Source organism: Prunus avium, chromosome 2 (genome assembly GCF_965620075.1).
Source record: "Prunus avium chromosome 2, drPruAviu1.hap1.1, whole genome shotgun sequence".
Classification (NCBI taxonomy): domain Eukaryota; kingdom Viridiplantae; phylum Streptophyta; class Magnoliopsida; order Rosales; family Rosaceae; genus Prunus; species Prunus avium.
Window position 1 is genome coordinate 34,627,364 of NC_142285.1, and position 25,095 is coordinate 34,652,458.

General features: G+C 37.8%; 4 protein-coding genes across 9 annotated transcripts; all 4 read right to left on the bottom strand.

Annotated features, from left to right (window-relative positions):
• Nucleotides 1–252: 252 nt before the first annotated feature.
• On the bottom strand, nucleotides 253–2,143 carry LOC110773120 (uncharacterized). Its single transcript, XM_021977629.2, has 3 exons — nucleotides 1,696–2,143; nucleotides 956–1,084; nucleotides 253–593 (listed from the first exon to the last, which is right to left on the bottom strand). Exons 1-3 carry the CDS (start codon nucleotides 2,122–2,124, stop codon nucleotides 414–416), a joined length of 738 nt encoding a protein of 245 aa, XP_021833321.1. The 5' UTR covers nucleotides 2,125–2,143; the 3' UTR covers nucleotides 253–413.
• A 3,162-nt stretch (nucleotides 2,144–5,305) lies between these two features.
• Nucleotides 5,306–14,669, bottom strand: LOC110773121 (uncharacterized). 6 transcript variants are annotated; one of them, XM_088249094.1, is made up of 7 exons: nucleotides 14,285–14,633; nucleotides 13,375–13,437; nucleotides 11,898–11,960; nucleotides 11,572–11,634; nucleotides 10,012–10,078; nucleotides 8,718–8,780; nucleotides 5,306–7,786 (listed from the first exon to the last, which is right to left on the bottom strand). In XM_088249094.1, exon 7 carries the CDS (start codon nucleotides 7,069–7,071, stop codon nucleotides 5,704–5,706), a length of 1,368 nt encoding a protein of 455 aa, XP_088105220.1. In that variant the 5' UTR covers nucleotides 7,072–7,786; nucleotides 8,718–8,780; nucleotides 10,012–10,078; nucleotides 11,572–11,634; nucleotides 11,898–11,960; nucleotides 13,375–13,437; nucleotides 14,285–14,633; the 3' UTR covers nucleotides 5,306–5,703. The 6 variants fall into 6 exon arrangements, with proteins under 6 accessions (XP_088105220.1, XP_088105221.1, XP_088105218.1 ...); XM_088249095.1 differs by lacking the exon at nucleotides 8,718–8,780 and adding an exon at nucleotides 12,627–12,731 and having other exon boundaries at nucleotides 14,285–14,631; XM_088249092.1 differs by lacking the exon at nucleotides 8,718–8,780 and having other exon boundaries at nucleotides 14,285–14,579.
• Nucleotides 14,670–18,824: 4,155 nt separating this feature from the next.
• On the bottom strand, nucleotides 18,825–20,109 carry LOC148296931 (uncharacterized). Its single transcript, XM_088247725.1, has one exon. The coding sequence runs from the start codon at nucleotides 20,050–20,052 to the stop codon at nucleotides 19,030–19,032; it is 1,023 nt and encodes a 340-aa protein (XP_088103851.1). The 5' UTR covers nucleotides 20,053–20,109; the 3' UTR covers nucleotides 18,825–19,029.
• A 2,880-nt stretch (nucleotides 20,110–22,989) lies between these two features.
• Nucleotides 22,990–25,084, bottom strand: LOC148296932 (uncharacterized). Its single transcript, XM_088248674.1, has 3 exons — nucleotides 25,064–25,084; nucleotides 24,464–24,813; nucleotides 22,990–23,665 (listed from the first exon to the last, which is right to left on the bottom strand). The coding sequence occupies exons 1-3, from the start codon at nucleotides 25,082–25,084 to the stop codon at nucleotides 22,990–22,992; spliced, it is 1,047 nt and encodes a 348-aa protein (XP_088104800.1).
• Nucleotides 25,085–25,095: the final 11 nt, after the last annotated feature.

Here is a 25,095-nt window from a genome sequence, read left to right on the forward strand (position 1 = left end):
AATGATATCTTTGCATTAATATTTTCTGGTCATATTATCTACTCTTTTTTTGGTTCAATTCAAATTTAGCCATTAATATTTTGCTATGCATCTCTGTTATATGTTGTAGCAAACTTCAGTCTCTGAAATTCTTTTTCTCAGGGCTCTACATTCGATATTACATTTTCAGGCAACGCAGTTCCAAAGTGGTTCAAGAGGTGTGGTGAATAGATGGCCTACCTACTCTTGAGCAGTTTTTATGCACTGGTTCCATTAAAATAAATAAATAAACACAGAATTGCGATAAGTAATTATGTCGGCTTTATCAACAGCCTAAAATCCACTTGAATGGTAATGCATGAATATTCGGAGTGGATGTTGCTAAGTTAGAGAAGGGGTCATTATATTGCATGTCAGAAAACTTACTGGTATAACTACAATTCCTCTTTCAAATGCGTATTGCTCTCTGCTGGACTCTCATTCTCCACTCTCTTTTTCTCATTCTGGAGCTTCTCCACAACTTCCTCCAACGGAGGATCTCCAGGTCTTCGAAAAACTTGATCGCCGATCTTTATTTCATAGGCCTCTGGTTGGTCCAACACAAACTCCTTCAACTGGAGAATCGACGTAAAGAAAGGGATAAAACAGTATAAGAACAAAAGAAAGCAAAAGCTCGTGATCCACAATAATCAGGTCATCACCCAATCAAAGAAACTCATGATCTGCAATAATAAGCTCATCAATTCAAAAAAGCATGCTAAGCAAGACATGAGTTTAATTGGCATGCAACACCTCTCTTATGGAACAGGTAAGCCATGCCCAAGACTTCAGATTTTTCTATTTGTTGTGAAAAAACATTCTTAAGAAATGAAAGACATCTACAATCAAGGAGCAATTTCTCCAGCAGGACACAAGGGAACCTCATTCTCTTTGATCTGAAGGACAAAAGACCCAGTGTGGGGGTAAAGAAGCATACCTCTGTCATGTCTTGGCCTTGTTCCATGTTGAACATGATTGTGTTTAGATCAACACCCATGAATCTTACCCCAAGAGCTCCAGTTCTCAGAACTTTGGTCCATTTCATAGCAATCTCAGCCACCGTATCCTGCGAGGGGAAAAGAAGCCCTTACTAAATTTGCCATTCATTCGAAGCCAAATTGAAAGCCTCAATCAATTACATAGCAAACCATCAAAAGTTGAAAATAAAATATTAACAAAGTCACTTCTATTACCTATAAAGCCGTTACATCAACTTAAGCTCATACTTAACATCTAAAACAAGAGATTACAACAAGAACTACAAAAATAAAGATATAAGTTTATAACAAGTGCTCAATTCATGGTTCCCAATCTACAAAAAGTGTTTTGATAGTGCATTTTGGGCAGCCTGCAATTTGCAAAACTAGTACTTATCAGTAGATTTCCACACATTAATCCACAATTTCCAATTTTAACCAAATTCTTTCACATAAATGTTCAAGTCCAATTCCAGATCAAAACAACTTCCAATCAACTTCTCAATACTCTTTCAATTCAATAGTGAACGTTTGATCCAAATTCATGCTCAAAATACTCGTTTCACTGATTACACTAAAACTATCATATTGAGGTTCCAAACTACGAGTTACTATATCAGAGCCAACATAGAAACTAACCCAATTCAATTCAAGCTGAAACCCAATAAGAACGCAAAGGGGAAGAGCAAATTCGGATTACCCGAGTCCGTTTGACGCCCAGCCGGAGCTTCACAAACCCGAAAGCCGGGCCGGTATGCCGCTTCATCATCTCCGCCTGGATCTCGGACATGTCCATTTTGGACAAATCAGGGGGCGGATCGAAATCGGAAGAGGGTGTGGATTTCTTGCCCCATTCTTTCCAAGTATCGTCCTCTTCGTCGTCTACGACGTCGTCCAGGTCGTCAGTGATGTGGACTCTCCGCTTACCTGCTTCGGCGAACTGAACATACTCGCCATTTTGGGAAAAGATAAGGGGTAGAATGAAGAAGAAGAGAATGGCGAAGAGAAAGGGAAATGGTGGTTTTGGGTTTGGCATGCTTTGTGTGAAGTGAAGATTTGGGAAGGGGTTCGGAAAGTGTTGGGAAAATTGTAGTTTGGGTATATATAGGTTTTGACATTTGAGTGGCATGAACACTTTTTTCTTTCTTTTAGGGGGAACATGAACAACCTTTTATCCTTATAAAGGAATTGTCTCTTTCCCACTTTTTTTTTTTTTCCTTTCTTTCTTTTTGTTTGGGTAAAAAATGAAAAAAGAATGCCAAGACATAGGGTCCTTCTCAATATCAAGCCTTCCTAGCCAAGGCACTTTGCTAATTCTAATGATTTGTTGGGACACATATTAGCCAACAAATTTGTTAGGATTAGTAATGTAAGGTTCACGAATCCCTTATACGGACTTTTCATAAGGTCATCTAGAATTATGAAATATAACATCTCAAGAGACGTGTGTAATTCTGAGCATTTAGATTTTACTATATGTACTTACAATGTCACTTATGGTACTTTTGTTGTTATATATGCCAAAGCTTGTTTAGGGCTCATAGTTAAGTCTATGATTGTTTGCTTTTTGAATAAGCGTATTTCAGTAATGGATAAAATGAACGGTTTGGATCGTGAAATGATATTGTGGAGTGATTCCAAACAAGTGGTTAGTGTAGTAATAATTAACTTACTGACTGGTTATATGCTTGAGTGATACTGTATTTATATTGCAATATGATTATGAGAGAAATGAGTAAAAATATTAACTTAGGTATATGTTTTCTTCTTTTTTCAACCTATATATATATGACTCTTAATACTTTTTTGTTGTTGCCTACACTATATATATATATATAACACAGCTGAGTTCACACCAGAAACACTCAAGTCCAAACACAAAGCAAGTAAAGCACAACAGAGAAACCAAAAGCAAGCAAAGCCCCACCAAACAAGAACACACCGCAATCAACAAATAGATAAAAAAAAATCAAGGATATACCAATTTTTTTTTCTTCATTGCTCGTCATGGATCTCAATGAGCTTGTGTGTCTTTCTTATTATCTCGTTGTATAAACTAATCCATCTCTCCTCTAGATGTCTACAAATAAGAGCGCATATCCAATCCAAGTGTCCTCCTGCATATCAGTTGCATGTTTGGTGTGGTGAAAATGGAGATGATATTACCATATTTTGTTGTTACCAATTGTTGGCATTGGTGCTCTGCCTCATCAACTAGGGCGCTGAAACGATCAAAGGCAGGCGGTCGGGGTTGGTGAATCTCCCGAGCCATTGCTGTAGCCCCTGCCTCAACGTTTACACTTGATTGTTAACATTTCCTTAGCATCCAAAACTGGTTCCTTTCCTCAGTTTTTTTTGTAACCAAAGTGAGAGAAGCCATGGTGAGCTTATTGTTAATTTGTTTTCTGAAATTAGTAGAACCTCTACAAACTAGTGGTTTTCAGCCTTCTTTGACATATATATATATATATTTTTACTGTGTCTCCTTCAAAACAGAGGCTAAATTAATTATGTTCTCTGCAACTGCTTCAATGCCTTTTGTCATGTCACCCCGGTGGCTAGAGAAGGCTAGGTGATTTCTTTTCGACCTCATGTAATTTACACAGTTTCTCTTGTTTACCCTTTTTTTTTTTTGTGGAAAGTGTTGTTTAACTATAGCTAAGTCTTAAATAAAAGGTGAAGCTTAAAGAAGCTGGACAATCGTAATCACATTATCTTTCGCACTTTCTCCTTGTTTGATTGCTAAGAAAACAGAGGAAAAGTTGAAGATATGTGCTATAATCTTCTCCTTATTTGAGCAAGTTATAATTGTGGATCTTCAATTGATCTGGAACCTTATCCTATCTTCCTTTGGATGGAGGAAAATAACTCGAGATATAGCTAGAAGTGTGTTTGTACCTAATAAATCCCGGTCGTACACTAATCAAAGGAGTTTTCCCCCTCGGCCTCGACACCTATTCGCGATCCAAAACGCGGCGTTTTTGCCTTTCTCAAAACAAAGGAAAAGTTGCGAAGGCATAGTCATCTCGGCCTTGCAACCACGATATCATCAGGTCGAGGCCGAAGGACGAAGGGGACACGACCGAAGGTATTAGAGCCAAATCATCACATGGCAGCAGGGTCCCACGCTTCATTTAATGAAGTAACGCCTCTGACTAGCAAACCCACTAGCCGCAAAAAAAGGGCATTTAATGCACGAGGGAAGAAGGGAAGTGACTAAAGTCAGGATTTGGTGACAGAAATCAGAGTGGTTAGGCGCAAACATACTTACAAATATTCTTACAAATTGAGGTCAGATCACCAACCACCAAACAATGGCATTAAATGCGTCCCCACGGCCAGAAGTGCAGAACCCACGATCAGGGCGGCGGCCGAGATTTACCAGGATTCATGGGGTCACACCACCATGCTTCACGATCCCAAATGTCGATTGGACTACCCACTTGCTCTGATCAGGCTCCACCATGCAGATTTTCAGCCTCGATTACTCCTCCAAGAGCTCTTCCTATAAATACCAAGTTCAAGCTACATTCAAAGGGTTCAAACACCAAACCAAAGCCTCCCACGGATCAAATTATATTTTCCTGTAATGCACTTTCAATATCTTTACTTGCTTTCCTATGAGTAGTGTTAGATTGTAAGGAAAATCTGTTCATCAATATATCATACGACCCTTGATTTTCAAGGCGCCGGAGCACCATCTCTGTTACTCTTTCATTCATCCCATATATCATACGACCGTCGCTCCCTGAGCAACGCGCCGGAGCAACGCCCAAAATCCACCATCAACACCATCATTAAACGGCCTTGTAGCTTAGGCCGTGAACCTGACGGTCGAGATCAGTTCCTCTCTCGGCCACAATCGTTTGATTAGAAGTCGAACCCAAACAGGCGCACCACTTAACCATTTCATTTACATCACCATCTCGACGCACGGTAGACCGTGCTGGCACGCCCGCGCACAACCGCACAGCACCCAAAAGAAGGAAGCCACGTGTTAACGCATATCCCATCGGCCCGGAGCTCCAGGCCGTGAGATTTGCGCAGCCAACAAAGTGGAAAATTGAAAAGAAGAAATTGATATATTTCAATTGTTTGATATCTTAAACATGGAACTTCTTTGGCTTCCCAACGTCTATCTCAATGTCAATACCGCAATATTTTATTAAGTCTTTGTGGTCTCTATCTCTCGAAAGAGTTTCTCTGAGTGACATTGAGTACCAAACAAAACAAAAGAGCCTAGTTAGCCAAATTGAAAGATTGATTCTCATTAGATTACCTCATCCGTTATCTAAAACTCCATTAGAAGCATCAAAGAAAAAAGATAGTAATAATATTTTTTTCTCATTAAGATAAGCATATAATAACAGAAAGGAATGACAATTTATTAAAACACACAAGTGATGATTAAATTTACTTTTCATGCTATAGTATCGTGCATGAGGTTATACATGATACATGATTCCCTGGTAACTGATCTCATTCAAAGAAAGGTTAAACAGACGCAATAAACCGTGTTTTCTTTGACCTCAAAGTTAATAGGGGGTGATTGATGAAAAAAGGCAGGGTTCAAATCCCTACTGAAGTTCCTATTATCTTCTTGTTTTTCTTCAATGTTTCCACGCTCCCAACACGAATAAAAGCAAAAGAAAAAGAAAAAACACATCTTTCCCTCCTTCCATCAACAAGGTTCATTTAGAAAAGCAACTTACAGCGCAAAGCAACCAATCACATGAGCCTCATGTGCCTGATGTGATTTAGGGTTGTGAGACCGCAAGGTATCACAATCAAAGAATCGAGTAGCCACGAGTTTGACTTCCCTTTTGACCACTTCCGTCTTCGGTGTGAGTTCATACGTTAAGATAACAACATGCATATTCTCATAATAACGAACGGGTGTATTCTCATAATCACGAACGGGCGGGAATGAAGTCATAATAAAGTAGACTTTTGGACCTCTTGCGTGCACAAACCTAGAGTAGTAGGCATAATTAAATTCAAGAGGCATAACTGGCAGCTGCAGAGTTGTAATAGTTTTCGAAGAATCATCATCAGAAACAAGGTAGACTACAATCTCCCTAGGCGAGTATCGGAGATAATGATAGGTGAACAGGAAAGACTCGTTATAATGTTCCACGGACAAAGCAGTTCCATGAAAGCCAAAAGGACCACCGGAAAACAAAGGACCAGAAGCAGCGAGTGTTTTCCATTGTGCGTCGTCTTTGGCGACGTCAAAGCTAAGCACCCCGGGAGAATGGGGAGTGGTCGAGACAAGGATTCTGGTGCCCATAGTTGCATAAGATAAGTATACACCATCTCCAGCATAGTGATCGGAGTCAGGATCGAAAATGTCTGGTGGAGGAAGGTCCTTCCATTCCTGGTCTTTGTCTTCCGGGTCGAACACCTGGAAATATGGAGGTTTTAGGTGACATCCACCGCCAAAATAACCGGAGAGAGCATAGAGTTTCCCCTTCAATTCCACCAGCAGGGGTTGAGCTTTTGGTGAGAAATTCTTAGACATATCATCTCGTACTCTCACTTCAGTAGTTTGATCGGTCTTATACAGAGGTGGTCCGAATCGCACGGGTTGAGCTTTTGGTGAGAAATTCTTAGACATATCATCTCGGGCTCTCAATTCAAGAGTTCGATTGGTTTGATTGGTCTCGTACGCATGAAGTTGTTCATACAGAGCTGGTCCGAATCGCTCATAACAGGAATCGGAGAGAGACCAAGAACGGGGAGGGATACGGGGTTTCACGCCGCCTGCGAAAAGAATTTTGGATCGGAAAACACCGCAACCCATGAAGCCGGGAAGATCCTCGCTAGCCATAGAAGCCAGATAGTGTAATTCACTACTGCCTTTGGAGCAACTCGGGCATTGGTCTATGGATGTAAAATCCCAATCTTTAGGTTTGCGATGGAGCCAGGATCGTGATGGTGATTCCAAATCGCTGCAGGAGCATGATGATGATTCCAAATCGCTCAATTTAATGGCATGGATAACGTAAGAAACGACTGTCTGCTTCAACTCCATTGAACATATGTACAAGTACTCTTGTCCCGCCAGATCTTCCATGCCGCCAAAGCCACCGCCTTCAATCCCCTTTTGCTGGCTGTTGCTACCGCCTTCATTCACCTCGATCTGGCTGTTGTTCCGCTGCCCCGTTTGTTCGTCATTCTAATTGCTATAGTGCTAGGTTTTTCGATTTCTCAAGTGTCTCTGGGTTTGCTTTTATTTATTTCTTTTTCTTTTAGTTACACGTAAGATGTTTCATTTGGGCCACTACTATCATGTATTCACTTCTTCTGACCAAAAAAAAAAAAAAAATCATGTATTCACTTCTTAATTAATACTAGCAAAAGGTGCCCGCGCGATGCAGCGGGTTTTAAAATTGTGTGAAATGTGTATAAAGCGATGAAAATAGGCAGGGAGCAACGTTCTATTTATATATATATGACAATGTAAATAGTGCCATCGCGGTTAGTTTTCCAAGTTTTAGTTACAAAAGATAAATTAATAACATGTTTTATATGATGTTTAATATCTTAAAATATTGGGTATATTTTAATAGATCAAGCAGCTATAAAAACATCAAAATATGAGAAGTTTTGAGCTGTGCATTGTTCAAAATAGCTTGTACAATTGTCAATTGACACTATTAGCTAATTCCTGTGCTCTACTCACAAAACTTAAAACAATCAATTGGAATTTCAGCCTAGAAACTCACCTCCTGCTTAACATAACCAAAAACACCAACCAAACTGCTCTATCCAAAGCAACAAAAGACCACCTGCAAAATATCAAAAGAAAACATGATTTAGAAAAAAGAGAAGAAAAAGGAAGAAAAACAGAAAAAATGGAGAAGAAATTAGCTTGGGTGTTTTATACATGCACAATCTTTTTATAAAACCAAAAAAATTAGCCTGAGCAAAATCTGCATGGAAAGACTCAAGACTACCCAAATTAATGTGTTTTGGGCAAAGAAAAACAGTATAAAAACACAGGCAAAGGGCTGTTTAAATGATCCTAGATGCATTTGAAACAAAGAATATATGATCAAAAGTTACTGGTCTAAACAATCAAAAGTTACCTATGCAAAAGTCACCCTAAACAATCAAGATTTTTTTATATTTTTCAATTCCATTTTTCTGTTTTTCCCTTTTTTTCCCTTTAAATAGATATCAACATTTCATACTCTAATTCAACAATTGAGTCTTCTCAAAGTTCTAACAATCTAAAGATCAAGCTCTAATTTTGCACTAAACATGTATGTCTGAAAATCAACCCAAAACATCAATCAAATGAAACCAAAGGCAGTTTATAACCACTACATGTCCTTCTTCATGTTAAAAAAAAGCTCCCTTAAAAAAAAAAATTTCAAAAAGCTTCAGCACACACGAAAAGGCATTAATATATAATCAAAAGCAATATAATGTTGTTATCACTCCTATCAACAAACTCTCCAAATACACGATATCTTTCATAAATTGAAAGCAAAAAGTCAAAAATATTAATATGTCTCTAAGCACAGATCATATAGGAAAGAGTTTGTCATTGGTTCAAACCACATAACAATCACTTAGCTTTATTTACAGCTGTACAACCATAGCAATTAGTTCAAATTTATCCCAACCAATTGGCAATTGCTTCCATTAGCTAATTACCATCCTCTATTCACAGAACCGAAAACAATAAATTGGAATTTCAATATAGAAACACACCTCTTGCTTAGCAGAACCAAAAACAACCACCAAACAACTCTATCTAAAGCAGCAAAACATCACCTACAAAACATCAAAAGGGCAGCAAAGAGCCCATTAAATGATGAACTTGACCACTAATTTTAAAAATGTAAGGGCTTGATCCGTTGTTAATTGACTGATCAACTTTGGCTCCCATTGAAGTAAATGCAAACATAGAATTATACACCCGAATGTTCTCTCTGAACAACACACTTTTTTGGCCTTGATTTGGATCGAGTAAGCTTTCTAAAAATAGGGGTGTTGGTTTTGGAATTGGAAGTTTAATCTTTCCTTATTGGCAACAAAGAGTGAAAAGAGGCTCATTGTTTTTCGATTTTTGTTTAATGGATTCTTTTGACCAAAAAAGTGCACCACAGTAAATGCACTTATAATTCTTGTCTCCCAAATCCACATATCCTTCAATAGTTCCTATAAAGAAAAGAAATGTGGAATGAAGAGAATAGAAGACACAAACGGAGGTTATCAACAATAGAACAATATAGTTCAAATTTAGGAGAAAAAATTCAAGTAAAAAAGAGAACCTACTTTGCCTGTTTCTCTGAAAGAAGGCCTGGCCCCCACTGATTTGATCAGAATGAGCGAATTCAATCTCATATGCAGTTGTTTCAACTGCGTTCATATTGCCGTATGATATATTTTGAACACATTGTTGTCTTTTGTTCTGCACTTCAGGATTTTTTTTATGGCTGGTCATAGAATTTTTTTCATGTTGATGGTTATTTTCATTGTTTGTGTGACATGCATTTTGAGCAGGAAATTCTATACCAGCTGAAGTGCTAGCACCACACTCTTGCTGTATCGGCAAACTTTGTTGGCTAAATCTAGGGCTTTGAGATAGCATATAAGTTTGACCATCGTTTTTACAAAGTGGGCTACAAATTTTTTTCGCTTGATGGCTATGCTCATGATCAGCATAACAAACATTTTCATCAGAGATTTCTGTACCATTTAAAATAGTCAAACTATGAGCTTCTTGCATGATCCAATTTCGTTTGCTATTTCTAGTCCTTTTGTCCATCATGCACAAAAATTTCAAAACCCAAGCAATAGACTGAAAACAGGAAAGGAAATAAAACATGCATAAATAAACTTTTAAATTATCAATCACACTTAAACTATAATTAAGCAAAGCAAATGCACAATGATATTGACATAACCACAGAAATAAGAATCTTTAAATACCATAATATTTGATAATCAATAAACTACAGTCACTATGCATAGTCTTTTGAAAAATGAATGAAATACTAACCTGTAATCAGAAAAGCTATCAAGCACTTCCAAAAACAGCAACAGAAAAGTTGGATTACTACAGCTATCTAAAATACGAAGACAAAAAAAAAACAAAATTAGATCAAATCAACACAGAACAACCAAAAATCTGAATATGAAACAAATTAAAACATGAAAATATGATGATATGAAGCGAAGACTGGTTTTTTTTTCAAATTGCTTGAGAGGAGAATCACATCTTAATTGGTTGAAAAGTAACCAACTCATTTCACAACTCATTTTCGGTTTTGAAAACGCAAAGAATCCCATTGCTCAATCAGTGGTTAAAAATAAGGAAACTAAGGAAGACGAAGGAAAATATGGAATGTCCTCAACACGTAATAGTGCACCTACATGCCTTCATTGACGTTGTTTTTCAACCGGAAGACTGAGAGCTAACTATTGAGACTTTGGGTTATTTGGACACATAGTTTGTGAAATGGTTTGTTTGAGGAAATTATCCAAGAATGTCTAAGAATGATGTTCTAGACCACATATCCAAAATTAATTTATCACGAATAAAAATCTAATGGTAAAAGATTAAAATGAAAAAAAAAAAAATACCAATTGAATCAACCTAAGCTGATGAGAAGTGAATCCACTCAGACTAAGAGCAGGACGTATATTAAAGAAAATGGTTCATAACTGTTGTTGGGAGTCATTTGAGTTTCCCTGAAATTGGAGCTTCGTATTATTATTTCTCAAAAACCCAGCACGGCCCACTAACATTAGTGCTTGTGCCGTGCTAAGTTGGCCCCTCTAGTTTGACACCTCTAGTTCGAAGAAAAAAGATGCAAAAGCACATTTATCTAACACCTCTAGTTCGAAGAAAAACACTGTAAAAGCACAGGAAGAGGGCTGTTTAAATGAATGCATTTGAAACAAAGAGTATACGATCAAAAGTTACCTATGCAAAAGTCACCCTAAACAATGAAGATTTTATTTATATTTTTCAATTCCATTTTTCTGTTTTTCCCTTTTTTCTCTTTAAACAGAGATCAAAATTTCATACTCTAATTCAATAATTGAGTTTTCTCAGAGTCTCTTGTAACAATCTAAAGATCAAGCTCCAATTTTGTATTAAACATATATGTCTGAAAATCAACCCAAAACATCAATCAAATGAAACCAAAGGCAGTTTATAATGACTCCATGTCCTTTTTCATCTTAAAAAACCTCTCTCAAAAAAACAAAAAATTTCAAAAAACTTTAGCACACGAAAAGGCATTAATATATAATCAAAAGCAGTATCATGTTGTTATCACTCTTATCAACAACCCCTCCAAATACATCATATCTTCCGTAAACTAAAAGGAAAGAGTAAAAAATATTAATATGTATCTAAGCACAGATCATATATGAAACAGCTTGTCATTGGTTCAAACCACATAAGAATTACTTGGCTTTATTTACAGCTGCACAACGATAACAATCAGTTCAAATTTATCGTAACCAATTGTCAATTGATACCATTAGCTAATTACCATGCTTTATTCACAGAACCGAAACAATAAATTGGAATTTCAACATAGAAATGTACCTCTTGCTTAACAGAACCAAAAACAACCACGAAACAGCTCTATCTAAAACAGCAAAACACCACCTACAAAACATCAAAAGTATATATGGTTTATAGAGAAGAGGAGAAAAAGCAAGGAAAAATCGAAAAAAATTGCAGTTTCTGATTTTCTAGTCCCAAAACTGTTCAAACCACATAAGAATTACTTGGCTTTATTTACAGCTGCACAACGATAACAATCAGTTCAAATTTATCGTAACCAATTGTCAATTGATACCATTAGCTAATTACCATGCTTTATTCATAGAACCGAAACAATAAATTGGAATTTCAACATAGAAATGTACCTCTTGCTTAACAGAACCAAAAACAACCGCGAAACAGCTCTATCTAAAACAGCAAAACACCACCTACAAAACATCAAAAGTAGATATGGTTTATAGAGAAGAGGAGAAAAAGCAAGGAAAAATTGAAAAAAATTGCAGTTTCTGATTTTCTAGTCCCAAAACTGTCCAAACATGTTTTTCTGTGCAGTGTTTTAATATGAGATGCTTAAACTTTGTTAGTCCACTACTAAAACAAAAGGAAAATCATGGAAAACAAAAACAAATAGAGACATAAGAAAATAGAATATCAGCCATCATCAAAATCCAAAGTAAAAATCACAGAGCGAAATTCAAGTTGTTTTTTCGAAGAAAAGCCACCAAAGTTAATCCATACATATTACATGTGAGGTCATAACATAGGGAACAAATAGGCATGAAGGTAATAACATTTGCGACTACTTGTTTGAATCCCATCACAAAGCACATATCTTTTGTACAAATTTGTTGTGCATATCGTTTGAATCTCTTGGATGTTACTTTAATAACAAAATAAAAATCATTCTTTGTATTTAACTCAGGTGATAAAAATGTTTATGGCTTTTGAACTGGTGGTTTAAGCCAATTAGGAGGAACTTGGTTGGTCAGCTATAAATAGTCTCTTTTTCCATTTAAATTTTGTTTTATTTCAATCTCAATAGAAGAATTTGTACAGGCAATATGGTCTCCGGTTCATAGTTTAACAACACATACATGTTATGTTGCCAGACTGCCCCAAAAAAAACACATAATGCTTCTTTGAGCTCTTCTCAGCTGGTTGTGTTCCTAACCATCCTTACTAAAATTAGCGGGAGTTCTCTAGCGGAGGGATTCCAAAAAGAAATTAAGAACTTGATTAACATCCCTCAAATATAAATCCTTTTCAACATTGGCAATATCACAATGCAGCCATAATCAAGTAATTAATCAAATTAATATACAATGTTAGCAGAATCGTAGATCGATGGGCATTGACATAAGCGTTGTTCTATATTAGATTTTCCAATTAACACAAATATTATAGTCTTTAGAAAGCTTAAATCTGGCTTAGCATAACCAAGTTGAAAAATAGTTCTATAAAGTGTTAGACTGTCAGATTTCTCCTGTTCAAAGAGGGATCTTAATAAAATTAGAACTCACAAACTAAAAACGAATTGAAGATGGTTACATTCATATTTTATGAGCATAGATATATTATACAAAAAGAAAAGCTGGCGAAATAGAACAATATAAAGGATCCTTTTGTTACCAAATGAAGACACATTGGGAATATATATAAAGGATCCTTTATCGTAAAAATCTTTCAAGGCTAGCTAATTACTTGGCTTTATTTACAGCTGTACAACGATAACAATTAGTTCAAATTTATCCTAACCAATTGTCAATTGATACCATTAGCTAATTACCATGCTTTATTCATAGAACCGAAACAATAAATTGAAATTTGAACATAGAAATGTACCTCTTGCTTAACAGAACCAAAAACAACCACCAAACAGCTCTATCTAAAACAGCAAAACACCACCTACAAAACATGAAAAGTAGATATGGTTTATAGAGGAGGAGAAAAAGCAAGAAAAAATCTAAAAAATTGCAGTTTCTGATTTCTAGTCCCAAAACTGTCCAAATATGTTTTTCTGCGCACTGTTTTTATATGAGATGCTTAAACTTTGTTAGTCCATTACTAAAACAAAAGGAAAATCCTGGAAAACAAAAACAAACAGAGGCATAAGAAAACAGAATATCTAGTGACAACAGAGTAAACAACTAAAAAGACCATCGCTTGTAATGAGAAAGCCCAAATCCATACTGTTTTTGCCCAAAAACTTCAACCCATCAATCCCACATTTTTTCCTATTCAAAACCATCATCCAAAGAACCGTGAACCCCTAAAGCATAGCCATTCAAAAAAAATTAGGGGCAAAATATTTACTTATTGTTGATCAATACTAATGTACAGTTTATCTAATATTTTCTGTTTTCGTAGCCTCTCTAATTCTGTAAACCAAAAACTTCAATATATATCTTTAATTTTCTGTAAGCGTTGATCTAGATTTACATTCTTTTTGTCCTGACAACTCAATCAAACATTTTTTGGAAGCAACCAAATCAGAGGATCCATTCCCATGGGATAAGGAAACAGATATGAGTGTCAGTGGTGGTCTACTTTCTAATAACCAATAAAGTGGTGGTTCGATCTGTATAACCAATAAATCAAACTTAGCTGTGATTTTCAATTATGTGCAGGTGTCAGACAATTTCATAACCTAAACAATCAAAAGTCACCCTAAACAATTAAAATCACAAAAGAACTCTGTTAATTGATGAAATAAAGAACAAAACATGCGCTAAAAAGGTGAGGGGATGCATACCCGAAGACAAAGGATGCAAGAATTCGCAGCCAAGAGAGATAGAAGATGCCTGAGACGAAGCTTGTAGAATCCGTGAAAAATATCACAACGAACAGACAATTTCATCAATCGAAAGGGCCGCTGGATTCGCAGCTCGCCTCCCCAAACGAAAATCAACGGCTACCAAAGCATCTCCAAGAGGGAACAGAAATCTTCCATCGCTGCCCCCCAACCAGCTAGTTCGAAATCAACCATGAACTCCTGCTCTGAGAGAACGATACGTTCGCTGGGGAAGAATGGCTGAAGGAGAAGGGGCAAAAAGGGAAGAGCAGAAAAGTTTAAGTGGAGGGCATATTCGGAAATTTACTGTGATGGAGAGGAAACAAAACGTGTAGCAACAGTAAAATGAGGGGCATTTCTGTTATTACACTGTGCTTAAGAACAGTGTTTAGTCGGATTGCCGTTTAGTATATATATAATTTATATTTCATTAACTGCTTCAAATTCTCTTCTGTATAGCAGACATGGGCTTACCGTCTGTTTGGTAAAAGGAATGATAAGTGATTATTTGTGAAAATCGCTGCCAACGACATCAGTTTGGAGAATCAAGGTGGAAAGGTGCTTTTTGTTTCCGCTTACTTGAGAATCGGTTTGGGACCGAGCGAGCATTGTTAATGAATTTTTGCGAATTACCCAACATTCCCTTATTTCTTTTGACAATTTCCACAAAATTTCCTTTCCTTTTTATGCGCGCACGTCCTTTTCTTCTTCCAATTGCTGGGCTTCTTTCATTTTATTTTTATTTTTCTTTTCACTCTTTTTCTTTAGTTTTTGGGGTTTGATAGTCATTGTCTTTTTAGTTCAATCTTTATCCTCACAGAAGTTAAGGAAAATTGTCTTCATCATGAAGCTATATTAAGACCTTATTGACACTCCCTTTATCAAGAAAAATTAGGTTTTAGACATAATTAACTTTACTAATTAGTATTTGAGACATTGAACATTTTTGTTTGGATTTTAATACCTAGGAAAGAATTGTTATTTTGAATTAGGCCAAAAAGGAGGCCTAGATTCGTTGGGCATGTCTAAATTATAAAGGTAAAATACAAATTTACGCTTTTGTTTAAAACCAGATCTCGGCCTCTCTCTCTCTATCCTCTTCCTTATTCACTCCATCGATGACGACGCCCTCTCTCTCATCTTCCCTCTTCTCTCCATCGACGACGATGACACCCGCTCTCTCTCCTCTTCCTTATTTGCTCCATCCACAATGACACCCTCTCTCTCATCTTCCTTCTTTCTCATGCGAAGCTCTGTTTTTCATTTGGTGAGGTATGTGTTTTCTACATCAAATTCTTATTTCAATTTTGTAGATCCGTTAGGCCAGCCTATATGGATCTAACAATAGATCTGTTATTTCAATTTTCTAGATCAGATTCTTCTCACGCGAAGTTCAGTTTAGTGCATGCTTAGATCAATTTGTTATAGCATGGACTGAAAATATGGCCGGCAAGCCTCTATATTTGTTGTTCTGGGAGGGTTTTAGGGGAGGTCCAAAACGTGCAAACGTAGTGCACTTCATGAAACACAACGGTATATTTTATTTAGAGTGCTGCTAAATGAACCTTAAAACTGAGTACACTCTACTATCAAAGTATTTATTGAATTACTAATTTACTCTAATATAAAATGACCAAAAAGGATATATGAAATTGTGAAACAAATATAATTTTAATAAGTACACCATATTCACCATATTCAACCCTAATCAAATGTAGAGCAGTTTTCATATAATTTTAAAGGTCTTTGATGCTTCAAAGGCTTAGAGCTTCCTTACAAACAAGGCGAAGACATGTGTCGGTGTTTCTCCATGTACTTGATTCTTCCTGATGCAAAAGATGGGCAGCCATATTCGAATGAAAAAGTTCATTCCAATCTGACTTCTTAGCTCAACATCATCCATACAATAAAGTTGAAGTGGATGACATTAAAATCCCAGGGTTTAAACTTTTATTCTAACTTAGAAGCATCGATCCATTATTCTCAAGGATTTCATATTGGTGATAATGCATTTCACTAGTAATTTGATAGAGATGTTTGAGTCCCCTCCACATATTTTGAAGAAAATCACAAGGATTTACAAGAATCAAGTTTTGAATTGAAGGAGCTAGCAAAACTACTCCCACAACAGCTTACGAAATTAAAGATTTTGATGCGAACCCAAAATCTGAAAAGAGGGCACACATTCATGTAAAAAGAGAAACCTGGTTTAGGGTGATGTGTTAGGATGTACCGGGGGTATTTTTGGTAGTTAAATAGGGTGTACTTAGTTAATTTTATATTTTGATTAAAATATTAGGGTATATTTAGATTATATGGTGTACTCAGTTAATTTTAGGGCTTGTTTAGCAGCACTCTTTATTTTTGGTCAAACATGAAAGATAACAGGGTATAGCAGAATAGAGTTGTGCTTAGCTGCAACTTGAGACTGTAACTTTGACCATGTGAGGTGAGGTGAGGTGAGCCGTTTAACCATAACAAATGAAGAAACTTGAATGAACAAAAGAGACCAATAATCGAACAAATAGATTACAAAAATAGGACGATACAGCCCGATCTTGAGTATTGAACAATAAAAAAGCATATCAAAATAAGTTATGTTCTCAATTTTTCATGCCATTACAAAAGCACAGTCAACCAAACCACAAATATCTAATCTTAAATAAGCTAAGGGCTCGTTTGGGAGTGCTTCTTCCCGAAGCGCTTATGACATAAGCGCTTCTACAAAAAAGCAATTTGTCATTTGGATGTCACATTTAAAAGTGCTTTTACACTACATAAAAGCACTTTTGATATTTTGTTGAGTGTTTGGCTAACATAGAAAAAACGCTTTTAAAAGTACTTTAAAAAAATTTAAAGAATCCCAAAATATTATACTAAACATAGGAAATAAAAATTCACAGGATCCCAAAATAAAAACACGACTTAAAAAAGTATAAACTTCACCAAGTATAATTTTTAATCATTCTTTGAAAATAAAAAAGGAATTAACTAGACATAAGAAGATTTGCAATTCTCTCGCGTTCGTCAGCCATCTTACGCCCATGTAGGCGAACCAGAGTAAAAACTTCTAAGCTGCTTCATGACAGGGAAATGTGGTAATCTCATCGCTTCCAGTAAAGCAAGGTGTAACTTCTATGAGGAATTCCAAAAGGCGCAAGTATCCCATCCTGTGGTATGTTGATTTACTATAAGGCTTCATTCTAGGATTTTAAGTTAAGTTTTCCAGTTATGTTCAAATTTAGCCCATTATGATTCCAACAAATTTTTTTCAGGTTTTACTTTCTGCTTGATTGTTTATGACCCATATCCGATATTGCAGGTTGTAATTTATATTTTGCAGGAAATTTATAATTTTATTTTTATCTCAGTCTTCTATGAATTGCAGGTTTGGAAGCATTAGGGAACAAATCAGTTAGGTAATGGTGCTTTGGAGCGGATTCGCATGGATGTACAGACAGGGCAGGGACTAATTGATACGAACTTTGTATTAGCAGGTGGCGTTGATGGCTCTTTAAGGTAGAGAAAAAGATAGAGAAAAAAAAAAAAGAGAAAGAGGGTATTTTGGCATTTTAAAAAATTAAATATGGGTATTTTCGGCATTTTAAAAGTTTCATTAAAGGGAGCCTAGTGCTTCCCGTGTTTTTGTCCTGCAGCGCTTTTAAGAAGAAGCACCTCTCAAGTGCTTCTTCCAAAACCACTCCAAGTGCTTCTTCCAAAACCACTCCAAGTGCTTCTTCCAAAACCACTCCAAGTGCTTTTGGATCTCACCCAAAGCGCTTTTGCAATTTTTGCCAAACACCATTTTTAAGAGATAGAAGCGCTTTCACCCATTTAGAAGCACTTTTCGCTTCTCCAAAAGCACTCCCAAACGAGCCCTAAGACAACACACTAACTAGCTTGCAAGGTCTTCTCCTCATAGCATGATTCTTCACTCGACAATTTAATTACCTGTCCCAAAAAATACATAAGTAACAAAATTTGAGCAAACCCTCCGGAATGAACAAACCGAAAGAGAAGAAAACATTAGACTAGAGTCCAGTAAAACAACAGTAAGATTAAAATAAGTAGTCATAAATCTACACCTGCCATTTGAAATGGCAGGATACCAGCCAGCATTGCATATGTAACAAAAACATATAAGACAGATATGTGGATGTGGTAGTGTTCATTTATTCACCTTATAAAAAAAATATACAAAAAGAATGGTTTTGTCATTGTAATCTTTGTCGCAAAGTTGCACCACTCTAACATATTCCAAAGTTAATAGGAACTTGGATAATTACATATTTAGCCCAAAACAAAATCATATAATACAGATATAACTAGCTACCTATTTATGTGCAGATCTCATATTACAATCAGATTTTTATGCATGTGTAATGTATGTCTATATAACACACAATATAACTGTATTATATAATAGATTAAGCATATATAATGCAGAGAAGTAAGTAGGCGTAAAACTACTTACAGAACAAAAGCACCAAGCACATTTGCATGCAGGGTGTCGTCACATGGGTGAGGTGTGTAACTGGTATCACAGTCAAAGAAGCGAGTATGAATATGTTTGACGTCCCTTCCCATTGTTGTGGTTCGTGGTGAGATTTCAAAGGTTAACGACATAATGCGCAACTTCTCAGCTTCAGACATTTTAGGTGCCTTGTTGTCTGGAGAAATATATAAGCTCATAATTAGGCAGACTTTCAGACTTCTATATGAACAAAGCAGTGGTCATATGTTGAATATATATCACAAAATTCAGCAGGGAACTTATCCGCGTCCGCTAGAACTTGCTCCAGTGGCAATTTTTTAATAACAGACAAATGATCAGGCTCAACAGAGTAGACAACAATGGCATATCCACGCGTTTTCCTCTTATAACTGAATATGAAAGACTCATTGTCATCCAACAGGTGCAAAGCTTTTCCTTCAAAAGGAAGAGGACCAATGGGAAAAAGCGGAGCCCCAATTTCTATCCATTCTGGATGTTCCTCTTCACAAGTGTCAAAGCCATATACCAGACTGCTCCCAGTCGACAGAAGGATAAACCTATCCACAATTGCACAAGAGAAGTCTCCATAGCTTCCACCAGGCTCGAGAATTGAAGGTGCGGGAAGGGGAGACCATTTCTTAGAGTTGGGGTCAAAAACCTGGAAATATGGAGGCTTCTTATGACATAAGAGCGTCTCACCGGAGAGAGCATAGAGTTTCCCCGAAACCTCCACCAGCAGGGGTTTAGGGATCCCTTCTCCAAGCAATTTACCAAACATACGCTCTCGGCCCCTCAGTTTGATCGTGGGATTCGGATCCCGAGTCTCAAATCCATATATAGCTCTACTCGCCTCTGGTCCGAATCGCCTATGGCAGCGCTCGGCCACGGTTGAGACGTGGGATTTCACACCTCCGCCGAAAACAATTTGAGATCCAAAGACACCGCAACCCATATAGCCGGGAAGATACTCGCCGGTTAGAGAAGCCCGATAGCGTAATTCACTATTGCCCTTGGAGCAAGCCGCGCATTCGGTTCTGGTTGTCGTATCATCCGGATGCTTTAATTCACTACAATCCAACGGGCATTTGCTTCTATCACCATCACCACCAAGAGGAGTAGGATTAGGATTAGTAGGAAGATCGGGATCGAAGTGGCAGGAGCATGATGAGGAAAACAAATCGCTCAATTTTATGGAATTAATAACGTAAGAAACAGTCTCAGTCTTCAAAACCATGGAACATATATATAAGGACCTCTCATCATTCGACCTTAATGGTCCCGTCAGATCTGCCATGCAGCCGCCGCCTGCCTCCATAAACCACTTGCTGCTATGCTAATGGATATCCACCGAAAAGCCCTAGGCTAGGTTTTCGATTTCTCAACTTTCACGCTTCCCGCAGCCTTTTTACTATGTTATTCAACCCAAAAAAATAAAAAGAGATTTGAGCCACAGCGCAAGACAGCCCATTGATACAAATATGAGAGTTCGGCCCTGAATATATCTTTGACAAAAACCCGATCACAAACCTGTCATATCCCTTGCATTGCAACATATTTTTTAAAGAATACTAGCCTCTATTTCGCGCATGCAAGAGGATTTTTTTAATAGATATTTATAAAAATACCCAATTCTAGACATGTATTTATAAAAATACCCAAGCACTATTTAAACATAGAAACATACCCAAAATGGGTTTTGGGTATGTGTGTAATGATGGGTTTTGGGTATGTTTATAACTGGGTTTTGAGTGTGTGTAATGATGAGTTTTGAGTATGTTTATAAAGTGTTTTGGGTGTTGGGTATTTTTATAATTTCAGCCCCCATTTTGGGTATTTTAGTGAAACTCCCTTTTTTTAATCACACGCGCTACACTCGACTTTCAAAGTTTCTTTTTCTATTTTTGCAATTGTATTTTTCTAGATGGTCTTCTTAAAAGTTTTTTTTTATTGCCCGTGTTTTCTAGATGTTCGTCTCAATAGTTTCTTTATTTTATTTTCTACAAAAATACAATTACAAAAATAGAAAAAGAAACTTTGTAAGTCGCTTGTAGCGCGAGTGATTAAAAAAACATGTTGCACGTGCAAAGAGACTAGTTTTCTTATAAATACAAAAATATCTACTTGATGCCTTTTTTTTTAGTGTTTGTACTCATTAGAAAGTTTTTTTTTTTTTTCTTAAAGACCAGTTTAAAAATAAAATGTATTTATGTTATTACACAAATATCACAAATAAATCCCAAATATTGTAGGCATCACATAAAAGGGAAATAGTTAAAATTTACTATTTCATGTAAATATTGAACTTTTGAAACTCTAGTTACATTATTGTTCCTTCTTCCCTGTTCAATTAATCAACATATGTTTTAATAGGTGCCCTCCCAATTAGCCAAATCCAGTCCCCCCCAATAAAAGTAATTAAACGTTTTACTTTCTTATTCGCTCGTATATATGCCTCTAAATCCTAATCACTTTTTCTTATGTTTCCTCTCCCAAGTAAGCCGGGCCAAGACCAACTTAAATGTATGCGATACAGTTTCTGTTATGAAATATTGTGTTTTCCCTTTTCAGTAAGTGCCAGTTTGGCATTGCTTATTTGGGGTAATAAGTGATTTTAAAAAAAATTTGAGAAGCCCAGCCCGTTTGGTAAACCATGAGAAAATCATTTATTGTTAAAAATTGCTGTGAGAGAAAGCTATAAGGGAAAGTAGCTAATGAGGTGCTTTCATTTTCTAATTATGCGAGAATCAATTTCGAAGAGGCGCTAGGTTTAATGATTATGTGAGAATCATTTTATGATTACGCGGGAATTAGTACCAACAACACTCTTAACAAAAAGTTTACCAAACGCCAAACTGCTTTCTCTCACAGCTGATTTCTCTCACAGTAAATCTAACAGCAATTATTTTCACAGCGCAGCAATGCCAAACTGGCATCCCGGCCAAATTTTAATTATATGTTTAATTTAATTAATTATGAAATTACAATTTTGCCTCGGAAATAAGGTTATTTTGGTCATTTTTTTTTTAGTAATAAGATAGGGAGATGAAGAAGGAAATCGAACCATGAGATGTGGTGTGGTGGTAGCTCACCTCATTCCTTAACCATGAGGTTGGGTGTTCGATCCCCGCCCATGGGAATGGAGCGCATTTCGTGGCCAGCCGTTTACCTCCATTGGGAGAGCTCCCACGGCGAAAGGGATTAGTCACTACTGTCGGCGGTGGATACCCTTGGGTCTCACCTAAAAAGAAGGAAATCGGCCGTACCGGTAGTGGGTGGGGTGAGAGCTCAAAGAGAGAGGAGACTAAGAAGAAAGAGGAGGGAAATGATTTATAACTTTTACTACTAAGGTCCTTGTGGTTTAAATTTCGTCACTTTTGTCCCTGTGGTTTCAATTTAAAGCAATTCAAGGAAAATTGTCAATTCCAGTGAGCTCCCAAAAGGCCTCGTGCTAGATGGAGGTAGGCATGTACATATAAGGCACATCACCCCCTCTCCGTTGGTTGATGTGGGATCTTACAATTCACCCCCCTTAGGGGCCCGACATCCTCGTCGGCACACTCACACCACACGGCAGAGTGGCTCTGATACCAAATTGTCACATCCCGAATCGGCTCCGCCGTATCACGATATTGTACGGTTTGGGCCCTCCGATCTGCCCTCATGGTTTTGTTTCTGGGAGCTCACGAGCAACTTCCCAGTGGGTCACCCATCTTGGGATTGCTCTAGCGCCAACACGCTTAACTTTGGAGTTCCCATGACTTCGAAGCCAGTGAGCTCCCAAAAGGCCTCGTGCTAGATGGAGGTAAGCATGTACATATAAGGCACATCACCCCCTCTCCGTTGGTCGATGTGGGATCTTACAATCCACCCCCCTTAAGGGGCCCGACGTCCTCGTCGGCACACTCGCACCACACGGCAAAGTAGCTCTGATACCAAATTGTCACATCCCAGATCGGCTCCGCCGTATCACGATATTGTACGCTTTGGGCCCTCCGATCTGCCCTAACGGTTTTGTTTCTAGGAGCTCATGACCAACTTTCCAGTGGGTCACCCATCCTGGGATTGCTCTAGCCCTAACTCGCTTAACTTCGGAATTCCCATGACTCCGAAGCTAGTGAGCTCCGAAAAGGCCTCGTGCCAGATGGAGGTAGGCATATACATATAAGGCACATCACCCCCTCTCCGTTGGTCGATGTGGGATCTTACAACTATTGTCATCGGGCAAAACCAAAGCTTTTCCTTCAAAGGGAAGAGGACAATCGACAAAAGGAGTACCAACTTCTATCCATTCTGGATCTTCCTCTTTCTTAGTGTCAAAGCCATATACCATAAAACTGCCACTAAACAAAAGGATAAAATTGTCCATAACTGCACAAGAGAAGATTCCATAGCTTTCACCAGACTCGAGAGTTGAAGGTGCTGGAAGGGTAGACCATTTCTTAGAGTTGGGGTCAAAAACCTGGAAATGTGGAGGCTTTATACCGGAGAGAGCATATAGTTTCCCGGAAACCTCCACCAACTGGGGTTCAAAGATCCCTTCTCCAAGCAATTTCCCAAACATACACTCTCGGCCCCCCAGTTTGATCGTGGGATTTAGATCCCGAGTCTCAAATCCATATATAGCTCTACTCGTATCTGGTCCGAATCGCCAATCCCAACACTCGACCATTCTAATGCAGGATTTCTCGCCTCTGGCGAAAACAATTTGAGATCCAAAAACACCGCAAGGCATATAGCCAGGAAGATACTCGCCGGTGATAGAAGCCCGATAGCATACTTCACTACTGCCCTTGGAGCAAGCCGCGCATTCAGTTCTGATTGTCGTATCATCCGAATGGTTTAATTCACTACGGCCCCGTTTGGTAAGCTAGATTGGACTGGACTGGATTAACCCTTCTACATTACACTGGACTGGTTAGGATATGACTGGATTTGAAGAAGTCGTTTGGTGCAGTACAACACCAAAGTTGGAGATTAGTATGCCTTTTATTTATTTTTATATTCTCATTTCCAAATTAATTACAACAAAATAGATCTTCAATCCAACAAAAAAATACAAATATAAAATAATGGGTGGAAGCTAGAAGAGGAAAGGCATGAGGTGGAGTTTGATGGCAGCAGCAAGTTCCCAGAAGTAGACGCCAGCACTCAAGCTTTCACTTCCTCCCCAAATACCAGTTTTTACCTACTCTTCATCAGATCTTGAATTTTCAGCCACCTCCCTCATATCTCAAAGAACAAAAAATTGCAAAATTATATATATAAATAAAGAGGAAGAAGTTATGAATCTGCCCTTCACCAATTTTTCCTTCCACCATATGCCTTTCATTCAAGATCTGAGGTCTATATATGGCAACGAAGAAGATTTGGCAAAGGGGAAGAGAGAGAGGATCTGAGAGAAGAGAGAAGAGGAGAAAAGAAGAGAAGAGGGGAAGAAAGAGAGAAGAAGAAGAGAGAAGAGAAGAGAAGAGGGGAGGAGAGAAGGAAGAAGAAGAGAGAGAACAGAGAAGACAGAGAAGAGATCGAAGTAGAAAGATGGTTGGAGGCGTGCTCTTGGCTTCGAAACCCACGTCTGGGGTTGGGTTTCTAAGCCCCAATTATTTGGGACTTGGATCCCAAGTCCAGTCCAGCTTACCAAACGGGGCCTACAATCCTCCTTGTCGTCGTCGGGGGCTTTGAGGGATTTGGAGCACCACGGGCATTTGCTTCTATCACCATCACCACCAATAGCAGTAGGATTAGTAGGAAGATCGGGATCACCAGTAGCAGCAGGATTAGGATTAGTAGGAAGATCGGGATCAAAGAGGCAGGAGCATGATGAGGAAAACAAATCCCTCAATTTGATGGAATGGATAACGTAAGAAACAGTCTCACTCTTCAAAACCATGGAACATATATATAAGGACCTCTCATCGTTCGACCTTAATGGTGCCGTCAGATCTTCCATGCCGCCGCCGCCGCTGTCAGTTGCCTCCACACACCACTTGCTGCTATGCTAGCTAATGGATTGGATATCCACCCAAAAGCCCTAGGCTAGGTTTTCAATTTCTCAAGTTTCACGCTTCTCGCAGTCTTTTCCCTATGTTATTCCACCCTAAAACCCCAAACCCTGGATATTGCTTCATTTAAGTTAGTAGGACTTGGAAGATAATTACATATTTAGCCCAAAAAAATAAAAAAGAAGGCGTGAACTTTGATTTCTGAAAAAAAGAAGGCGTGCACTTTGCATGGAGAAAGACCATTACGGATGCCTCGTCCCAATCCATTGTCGTTTCTT